This window comes from Calidris pugnax, unplaced genomic scaffold (genome assembly GCF_001431845.1).
Source record: "Calidris pugnax isolate Ruff unplaced genomic scaffold, ASM143184v1 scaffold20, whole genome shotgun sequence".
NCBI classification, from domain to species: Eukaryota; Metazoa; Chordata; class Aves; order Charadriiformes; family Scolopacidae; genus Calidris; species Calidris pugnax.
Genome location: NW_015094510.1, coordinates 25,424,791 through 25,436,135, shown reverse-complemented (window position 1 = coordinate 25,436,135; position 11,345 = coordinate 25,424,791). Strand labels below are relative to the sequence as shown.

General features: G+C 36.4%; 1 protein-coding gene across 2 annotated transcripts in view; it reads right to left on the bottom strand.

Annotated features, from left to right (window-relative positions):
* Window positions 1–8,608, bottom strand: part of SACS (sacsin molecular chaperone) — a 28,648-nt gene extending 20,040 nt beyond the window's left edge. For both annotated transcript variants that reach the window (XM_014965841.1, XM_014965842.1), the window contains exons 1-4: window positions 8,525–8,608; window positions 5,386–5,471; window positions 1,852–1,963; window positions 422–568 (exon numbers count right to left, since the gene is read on the bottom strand). In XM_014965841.1, the coding sequence (XP_014821327.1) occupies window positions 422–568; window positions 1,852–1,867 (163 nt within the window). In that variant the 5' untranslated portion in view covers window positions 1,868–1,963; window positions 5,386–5,471; window positions 8,525–8,608. The remainder of the gene's footprint in view (window positions 1–421; window positions 569–1,851; window positions 1,964–5,385; window positions 5,472–8,524) is intronic.
* Between the last annotated feature and the right edge of the window lie 2,737 nt (window positions 8,609–11,345).

Here is an 11,345-nt window from a genome sequence, read left to right as displayed (position 1 = left end):
ACAGTAACTTTGCAGTTTGCCAGAGTAACACATTTCAAGACTGAATATTACCAGCTTGTGAAAGAGTATGTACTATCTCTCTCAAATGTAAATGTGCCTCTATTATGGAATATCTTTTCTAGCATGAAATAAAATCCCTGCCCATTACGCAAAGAACCTGCGTAAAAGTTTCTGTCTAGTCTGAACTTTCACACTTCTACTTGCATAGCTACCCTGCTACTAGAAGAAACAAACATCCTCCAAAAACCTTCAAAATCCAAAGGTTACCCTATGGAGTTTTAGAAAATATGAAGGAAATTTAGCCAAGGATCTAATTTAAAAATACACTATAGAGAAAATATTAAATTTTTGATGAAGATATAAAATAAATAAAGAACTCAAAATGTCAACATTTTCTTTTTTAAATATCTACTGAGAGTACCTGTTATATGATAAACTGAATTAAAGCCAATTCCAAATCTTCCAACTTTCAGGGGATCATCTTTCTTCCTGCTTCTTGCTATTTCCTGTATACCATGCCAGTCCTCAGGGGTGAAAATTGCATCGTTGTATGCATAAAATGCTGGCCCTATAATAGTTAAGTGTTAAAAAAATGACAGAAAAAAATCATTTACTGTTAAAAATTTCTAGGAAACAGACTTACAGCACTGAGAAAGTGTTTCTTTAAAGTATGCATTTGCAAATTTAAAGAGGAAGCAACAACTCAAGCTGACATCAAATTATGCTTGGGCATGAAAGGAAGGTGTAGAGTTGCAGCAAAAGCAGAAGCAAGAAGATGGATTTACCTCTGTGCATGGTATTTAAAAGATGTCTATTCTTATATCATATCTAGTCTGGTGTTCACTTTTTAAAAGAATGATTCTGAAAAACTGAACAGAAAGCAGAAACCAACAAAACTTCTGAAAAAAGCGTCCTGTGGCAAAACACTTTAACTTAATCTGTTCAGTCTATCAAAAAGATGTTTTAAAGATGTACTAATCACAGTCTGCTCATACCTCCACTGGAAGGGAATACATGGCAAGATATAACAATAACCTGTATCTAGTAAGTAAGACAGACAAATTCAGATTAGAAGACATAACGAGGCTGATTAACAACTAAAAAAAACTAGAAACAAGTGGTAGTGGACTATTCATAACTGAAATCTTCAAATCACAACTGAATACTTTTTGGGATGATTACGCAAACTAATTTGATTGATAAATGCTTAACTGACCCCTATCACAAAAAGCCATATCCGATGATGTAAAAACCTTTTGTATGGAGCAAGTTTGGTATAAGGAGGAGAGAATAAGAGGTGGGGAAGAAAACAGAACTGCCTGGAGAGTACTGAAATGTAAGGGGCTAGGGTAACCTTTACATTAAGAACTGGAGATAGCTCTCAAAAGGTAGAGATTAATATGCAAAAAAAAATCTGAAAATGATTGTCTAAGATCACAAACATTCTTTTATCCTACGTCTTACTTACTGAATTTTGTTTAGTTGCTCTACTAAAAATCTTTTTTTGCATTTTGGGATATGGAGTGAACCCAGGAAAACAAACACTGGGATACACAGTCACCCTGGGAGAAGTGATTTAGAATAAAGTGGCAAATGAAGATTTTCCTCAAACTGGAAGCAGTTGGAAAGCTGCTACTGACAACCTGCAAGATGACAGTGCAAGGCCTTCAATACCAAACACTAGCTTTGGAAAAGAATTAACATTAGAACATCGACAAAATATGCACTTAGTAAGGTGGAAGTGGCAATGGAGTCATCCCTATATGGTCATCTCCACACAGCAAGGAGAAAAACACAGAACCACAGGCATATTGAAGAATAATGGCCCAAATTAATAAACATTATATTTACCCTGATATTGCGCCATGTCCTTTGACCATAGAGTTTCTGTTCCATACTGAGTTTCATCATATAAAAACCTAACCTCTGTGGCACCAGCATCTTCTGCATTCTGTATCAGTTCCTGAGACAGCAAAAAAACAAAGAAAAAATTTTCATGTTGTACAGATTCTAGCAATGGCTGCCCAACCTAAACAGTAGATAATAGTAAGCAACTGTCTCAAGTGTAATTGTTTTCATACTTTTCAATCGAAATAATTTATCCAGTTTACCTCAATGAAAACAGACAACATTACAAAAGGAATATTCAGACATACACTACAAGAGTAATTTGAATTTGGAGCCCAAATACCACACACAAGCAGTATTTGTAAAGTTTAGGTATAACCTACTAAAGTGTTACTAGTAAAACTAGATTCTTCCAAATCAGAGTAGTACAATTCTCAAAACAATGCAAAGTAACAGAAGAAAAAAATAAAAAAATATTTACTGTTACGCCCACACAACAACTGAGGCAACAAATCATAAAAGGGCAATACACAGCACTCTTCTTTACATCAACTGAACTCCCTTTAAGTTAACATTTCACAGTATGAACCAACTGTTCAAGAGCGACAGTGCTCACTTCTAACACTCCTTCAGCAAAGGTCTGCAGAACAGTTCTGACCAGTAACTCTGTAAATCATGAACCAATAGAGCTTACCTGCTAAACGAAGCCCATAAACTAGAAACACACTTATATTAAGACTGAGTATTTGTTAAGCAGTATTAGTAGTGATGAGAGCTGTGGAAAACTCTAATAATTAAAATGTCAATAAACTAGTTCCGTAAACACTACCACTAATAAAATATGCCTATCCAGTCCCACTTACATCAACAGCATTATACAGTGCAGACACGTAAGCATTATTATAAATACCTACAGGATTAGAGCTTCACACAATGCTCTATTTACACTGAATCCAAGTGTATCAGGGCTCCAAAGATACACACTCACATATATACACACACACATATACACACGTGTATATGTTTATGTGGATATAAATAGGTTTGGCATAAGAAAGTATGTCAGCTGAACTGAAAAAGCTATACAGGTACAGGTACAGTGCATCATATCCAATGTATTAATATAATAAATTTCATTTAATTATGCATAAAAATAAAAGACTTGCTAGCAAGATGAATCTTTACTTTAAAATGCATCAACTAGCAGCAGTTATTTCAGATTAGGTTTCATTCCAATGTACTGTTGACAGTAAAACAAGCTCATTGTTATCTAATACCAAAAATATAACCCCTCAATTTTTCACTTTGTGACAGTATCTTCCGTCTATAAGGCATATCACACAAGTAACCAAAACATATTTATATTGATACTTCTAACCTGTAGTTCAGCATACATAACACATTTTTAAAGAATCTCCATGAGGTATTCTATTACAAAAAACATGCAATTCTTCAAGAAGATACAGAAAGATAGCCAAAGCATCTTGAAATATTAAATAATAAGTTCATGCTGTAGCATAAGGAACATCCGCTACATTCAGCTCTAACAGCATTGCATTTGAAGAATCCAAACAGTGAATCCATTTTAACAGATCAGCAAAATTCCTGGTAGTAATCCCTCCCTAACAGTCCATTAACTCTAAATTGCAAACCATGAAAACAGGAACTTGTCTACTTTAAGATTTACCTATCTGATTTCTAAGGACATATCCTATCTTTTCGCAGTGGAATGAAAAGATGGGTTCACATTGCTAACAGCTGAATCTTTCATGATTCAAATTCACCCTACATATTCAACTAGTACTGGGAAACAGTAAAAATGTAAGCACCCATCCTATGAATGGACACTGCTCAGAACATATCCAGCATGTAGTTTGCCAAAACAGTTGCTTATCTTAAGCGTTCACACTAAAAATAATCAACTTCTAGTTCCACGGTTGCAAAGAAAACCTTCCAAGAGATAGCAGAAACTCTCATCATCTGTCACCATTTGTACTGGTGTGCTTTATGTATACAGATGTATATATCTGTACCAAACCCCATTAGTTAGAACCTAGTATTCCCATACACTAACAAAATCCATTTCTTAACATCCATGTGATGAAGCATTCTGATTGGGAAGCTTAACATCGAACTATGAACTAACAAATTCAGATGCTCCTCAAAAAACCAAACTGTCACCTCCAGATGTTAGCATAGGAAGCTATGATAAAACAGACAAATCATCTTCTACAGGTACCTGTCTTTCCCCTTGTGGGACTTGATAAAGTTAGAATGATCTATATTTTACCAAATCATAGACTCATAGAATGGTTTGGGTTGGAATGGACTTTTAAAGATCATCAAGCAGCAACTGACTTTGAACACTCCCAATGATGGAGCATCCACAGCTTCTCTAAGCAACCTCTTCCAGTGTCTCACCATGCTCATCATAAAATATTTCTTCCTTACGTCCAATCTAAACCTACCATCTTTCAGTTTAAAACCATTCCCCCTTGTCCTGTCACAACAGGCCTCAGTATCAAGTCTCTCTCCTCCTTCCTTATGAGCCCTCTTTTTATGTTAAAAGGCTGCAATAGTGTCTTGTCAGAGCTTTGTCTTCTGCAGGCTGAGCAATCCTAACTCTCTTAGCCCTTCTTCACATGAGACATGTTCCAGCCCTGTGAGGTGATATAAACTCCGTTCCACCAGTTCACCATCCTATTTACTGATAATTTTTTTAATGCTTAACCCAGTATTGTCATTTCCATTGTTTGGCCTGTACACATAACATTCAAATGTGGCGCATCACAACATATCGTGCCCTACTGATGCACTTTGAAGTCTCCTGGACCAATGACAAAACACCATAAAGAACACTAACTTCACTTCAGAAAATCCTGTGACTTTCTTTTGTAATAATAACCAGTATCTAGACTAAAATGCTTTTCAGCCCATAGAAAACTGATGGGTTCATTATTCTTATCACTCTTAGAGTAAGTCGCAAAAGCCACTCAAAGATTCCCACCATAGAAGTGCTCTTAATCTAATGATGAAACTTTGTGAAACTAGGAAAATATACCTAGCTACCCAGAAATTCTACAGTAAAATCTTGTATTAAAGTCATCAGCTTATCCCAATCTTATACTAAAATAATCCCTCCCAAAAAACTGTATATACTACTAGGTGGTTTTACCATAGCTTACAGCAGAGATGAACTGTAAAGTAACAAGCAAAATAAACATTTTAGATAGCTTATATTCACATAAAGTATATCATGAAATCTCTGACTTAATTATATTATCTGCATTTTAGGTCTATTATTTATAAATTACAATGGCATCTGTGATGAGCAAACCCAGAGACATTAAACACGAACACCAAAAAAAGCCACACAATTCACTTTGCTTTGTCCACAAAAATGAAAACACGGATCTCCTGTGCTAGAAAGAATATCTAATGAGGTACAACAACTGCAAGACTTGCTGCAAAGTGTTAAAATAATGGTATTATGTCAAGTATATTGAATGATTGCTAAAAATACCATTTATTGTATACCTTAAGAATCTGTCCTCCCTCTGGGTATCTTCTCAAAATATCCTTAAGAAAATCAACAAGTGGTGGTGTTGTTTGTCCAAAGCGACCTAACAAACAAACAAAAAGTGTGTATTATGTTACCATGCACTTAATTTCAGATTTTAAAAAAAAATTACTAAACAATTACTGAGAATTTAGAAAAAAAATTTAGATTAACTCAAGACCTAATACTGTAAAATCTTGTATTTCTAAAAGCAGCTGTAGAAATACTACATTACAAATATTTTTATTAAAAAAATTAAAATAGCAGTCTTGATATTAGTGTCTCCATGTTATTCTGTATCTGGATGAAACAAATTTGGGGGCCAAGTTTTTTAATCTCTTACACCCCAAATGCAACTACTGGATGTTCAAATACAGCAACTTCTAAAGGACTACTACTTTTTCAGCAGCAGGGCAGTATTCTAGGGCAGCGTAACTTTTTTATAGCCAGGGATGATCCCTCCAGACAGCTACACACAGGCACAGTATATTTTGGTTCTAGCATACGCTCCCTGTCCTCGCACACTGTCGTGCTGGGCCTGGTGCTGGCTTTGGCATTTCCTGGGCTTAGCACAGGAGGGAATAGAGTCTCAGAAAGGTACTAACAAGCGTTATGAAGTCCTGCTCTAAGAGAGTCTATCACAGAATGAAAGGATCAACACTCTTCAGTTCAAACTCCAGTTTAGGACTAAAGAGCAGCTCCCTAAATCCAAACCTGTAAAATACGTGCTTCAAACAAATATTAATAATGCAATTCCCACAAGGAAAACAGACTCTACTGATGCTCCTTCTACCATTTCCCTTTAAAGTTATTAATAAGTAATAATTCTCTCTCTCTTCTTCTGCCTATACATGTGTTTATGTAAAGTACACAGATACAAACACACACACATTATACGTATTATGGAATTAAAAAATTAGACAAAGAACCAACACAATACTCAGCAATGTGGAAAAAGGGAACAGATAAGAGACATTTATTTGCTGAGAAAATATCAAGTAAAAATGTCAAACATCTTGTCTTCACACAACTTTCATATCACTCTTTCCTTAAAGTAAATTCATAGCATCAATTAAAAAAAACACCAAGAAATTGCAACTCACAACTGAAAGTGTGGAAGGTATTTTATAACCTCTGTTATTATTTTTACAGTATATAAAAGTATATGAAAGTAAAGATGCAATATGCAAACTTCCAAAATAAGGTGAACTGATCAACAGTAGGAAGGCTTGGGTGTTTCTTTTCTTACAAGAAATTATCTAAAAATCAATAAACCGATCTTCTGTAAGTGTAACTTGGGCAGGCAGGCGGAAGTGTTTAGACAACACATTTCACTATGGGAACCACAAAACCAGACATTCGCTTTGAAGTGACAGGACTGAAGACAGACATTCTAAATCTTTACATCTAAGAGCAGAGCTGCTCTATGTATGTTGCAGAAATTACTGTCTTGAGATAATGACTTACTGCAGCCTGTCAAAGGCTAAACTGATTTTTCTTGAGTATTAGAGCTGGTCATATTGAACACAAAATTGGTTCCACAGATCTGAAGGATAAACTTTTTCCACAATAAGGACAGTCAAGCATTGGTATAGGAGCCCAGAGAGCCTGTGCAGTCTCCATCCTGGCAGGTTTTCCAAACTGGACCAGATCAAGCCTTGAACAACCTGGTCTGACCTCAAAGCTGAGCCTGCTTTGACCAGAAACCTCCCCATGTCCTCTCCAGTATGAATGATTCTGTGATCATACAGAAAGATTACACATTCTTTGACAGACACCAGTGATGAATGAACACACAGGTGACATGGGTAAGTACTTCAGCAACCAGTGTGCTTGGCTCTACTGTCCATGAACTTCCTGAAGTTAGAAATTCACAGCCTTCCTTGATTCCCTTGCTGTAAGGAAAAATCTCAGAACTGAAAGACTCCAGAATGAACACAAAGGATGGTATAAAAAGCCTTCAGATCTTTTAGATTAACTTACATCAAATTTGTGGGCTAGAAAAACTTAGGTGCTTCTTCTAGATATGGACTGCTTAGAGTGCGGTCTCTAAAAAAATCTCACAGCCAAATAGCCCATTCCTAGGCACAAAAATCAGCAACAGTTTTTCTTTCCCTTGAAAGATTTCTCAGGACTACTACACAATCTTCTCCATATACTTGCATGGCAAAAAAAACCCAACCAGCTCAGAGAATCAAAAAAATTGTATTTAGTCTATCACAGCCTACATAGTGTAAAAAGTTATCAGAGCAAACAGCCAGGAGCGAGAGAAAGAAAAACATTTGATGCAATAGAAACGTGTGGTCCACTTCCATAGGGGTTTTCTAACTATTGCAGGTTCTAGAGAATGTGAACATGAACTTCTAGCTAATATACATATTCTTCATTTTCCTCTGTTACATCAACCAGTACACTCATGGCTTACATAGGCTAAGAAATACAATGTTTTGTGACACCAAATAAAATATCTGCATGAAAAGTAGGGTCTCCTTATTCATCGTACCATTCCATTAGCATTTATTTCATTCTCTTGTATTAATGCTAGCAACCAAGGAACATAATCATTACAGGCTTTACTTCGAGCCCTTCTGAAGATATTCGGGTATCATAATCTAATTCAGGAGACCATGTAAGCAGATATACATATTTATTACAAAAACTGCAAGTAACTAAACGTACAGAATTAGAAGAAAAACAAATGAACAAAAAAAAAAAATCAGAGCAAATCAAAAGCCTTTTACCAATGGAATAGTTTTCTTTACTGAAAAGATATCCTTTCGGTAACTGAACTGCTTACAAGTATTCAACCTACTTTATATGGGACAAGGCAGCGATTAATGCTACTGCAAGGCAAGTCTTATTGATTCTCAAGGAACAGCAATATTCTAATTTCTACATGTGAAATTACAAAGAAAAAATTAAACACCAAGGCACTTAAAAAGAGAAGTTCAATTTTCTTGGAGCAGAATGAAAAGAACAAGTGAAGGGATACCTAGGACTTAGAAGAAAAATAATTGCTTCCCATCTAAAGAAAAGAGTAATTTCATTTAACTCCAGACAGTGTTAGAAAATGTTTTGACCTTCCAGTTTATAAGCAGAGACAAGTAGTTTCCATACCTCCTCCTTTCAACCCTTTTGACTGAAGCTTCAGAAAAACTTGATTTTGAGACTTCTGAAGATCCACAATCTTGGTACCATCAGATAACTGAAATAAAAAATTAGACAGATCTTGATCAGAACATTCTGCAGCATAAATAGTTCACTGTAGCTTAATTTCCTACATTCTATGAAGTCTGGTTTTATCTGAAAGTATACAAATATTCTGAAATATCCAATATTCAGTTTGAGCAGCATTTCAGCCCGTGAGGTCTAGGATGGCCTCCTTTGCCTAATAATACTCCTCACATGGAGTATCAGTTTGTCAACAAAAGGACCAAAAAAACCAGTCAAACAAATCAGGTGGAAAAATGCTTATAGAAGCATACGAAGAGCTAGACATGACCTCCCATTTTCACATTTGAAAAGTTCCATGTTCTGGGAACTTCTTGAAAGCATACAACTACAAGAGTTATTGTTCTAAGGTGCAAGTCCATAAAGAAAATAAACATACACAGGAACTGTGTGGTGTGTGCACTCTAAAAAGTACATATGGGTATGCAATTTCATAGGAGTTTTAAACTAAGTAGTATCAGCTCAAAGCAGCAAGTAATACAGAATGCACAAAGACAGAAGTATGTCACAGAAACACCCCTGAAAAGATTGACAGCCTCATCTCCCCATTACCTCTATACATAGACCAATGAACTCACCAGGAACACCACAGAGAAACTGGGGCAAACTGAGCAACAAACCGAGCAGCCATTGGGAAAACTATTTAGTAATCAAAGAGCATTACAGTTTTGTTGCAATTCTAGTTTCATATTATATGTGTGCCCCAGTCACATATGATGCGCTGCTAAAATAGTCCCATATGACATGATGTTATCCTGCATTCCACAATAACAAATGTAGAAATAGAAGTTGTGCTGTGCTAATTAGAAACTTAACCAATTCAAATTAGTTTCCTCTTATAGTAGACTCTATTAAAGTTCTATTACATGACATTGTATTATTATATTAGTCTCAGTTTATAGCAAGATTCAGGACTACTTCTTCACTTTGATGAGTAAAACCAAAACACAAGTAAGAAGTAGGTGCTTACGCAGATGTAGATGCTTACAATCACACTACATTTAGTAAGTAAAAGACAGTCCTAGTCTACAGTATGTAGTCATAATGTAAAAACATTGATAAGAAAAAATTATATCCCTTTTTACTTAAACCAGTTTCAAATAGTAGTTACAACAATGACACATTTATTATAAGTTTCTACAGAAACGTTTTACTTGAGATAATCTTGTTTCAAGATGTAAAACAGCTTAAACTGGGTATACCATCTATTCAGGGCTTGCTAAAATCAAAAAGAATCTACAGAATGCTGTAACACATCACCAAGCATTAACGGGATAGAATAACTGCATTTTCTCAGGTAGGATTTTAGTAGCAAAACACCAGCAGAAACTAGGACAATTAATAGATTCAAAGTTTAATACTGTAAGGAACTATGAGAGAGATACTGGATTTTATTTAACACCTGTAAATTGCAAGTAGAAGCTTTAATAGAAAAGAACATTTACTGATGAATATTCTACTACCTCAGTAAATTAAAAAATAACTTGAATCCAGTAGACAGGAGCTCAAAAGTTTATAAAGGATTTTCAAGATTGCTACAGTACAAATATTCCCATATGTATTTTCGTTTAATATTAAAAAAAATAATAATCAGAATAGCTATTAAGAGTCCGCCTACTGACTGTTCCCTGCCAAAAGTTTTCTGTGCCAGACAGAGCACTGCTTAAATCTTCACTTCCAGAAAAATTTTAGAAAGTGATACACAGACCTCCTTCCCACAAACAGGAAGGCCTGGAGAGAACAAAATCAAGGACACACAAAACCAGGCAAGAAAATGAAAGATAAACTACACAGGCAGTTTGTTTCAAACCTGAGCACTCAAAGATTACTTGTGTTCCCCATGCAGGTTCTTAAAAGCTTCTTGAGCAATACAACTACTAACAAGTAGTTCTTTCCTAGGATCATAGAATGGTTTGGGTTGGAAGGGACCTTTAAACATCATTAGGTCCAACCCTCCCTGCAGGGACGTCTTTCACTAGAGCAGGTTGCTGAAAGCTTTGTTCAACCTCACCCTGAACACTTCCAAAGATGGGGCATCCACAATTTCTTTGAGCAACCTGCTTCAGTATCTAAACATGCTCAGAGTAAAATATTTCCTCCTTCTGTCCAATATAGACCTACCCTCTTTCAGTTTAAAACTATTTCCCCTTGTCCTGTCATTACAGGCCTCAGTATAAAGTCCCTCTCAAACCTTCCTATAAGCCCCCTTTGTGTGTTGAAAGGCCACGATAAGTTCTCGTCAGAGCCTTCTCTTCTCCTTTATGACAAAAAACTTCTTTACGATGAGGGTGACGGAGCACTGGAACAGGCTGCCCAGGGAGGTCGTGGAGTCCCCTTCTCTGGAGATCTTCAAGACCCGCCTGGATGCAGTCCTGAGTGATGTGTTCTAGGCAATCATGCTTTAGCAGGGGAGTTGGACCAGATGATCTCTAGAGGTCCCTTCCAACTCTGTCAATTCCGTGATTCCGTGATTTATGCCTTTGCTAGCCCCCATGCACTACTCTAGCCCTAATTTCCAACCTCCTCTCTCTCCCCTTCTTGAGTCCACTCATCCTACCCCACCGGTATCTCCAGGTCTCCATTTCCCAAGACTGTGGCTAGAAGCATGCCAAGCAGTGCTGAAACGGTGACACTGGGCTGCTGCCTTCAACAGAACAAGACCATTCATTGATTTGACCCTCTCTGCTGCACCCAGACCTCCATTTTT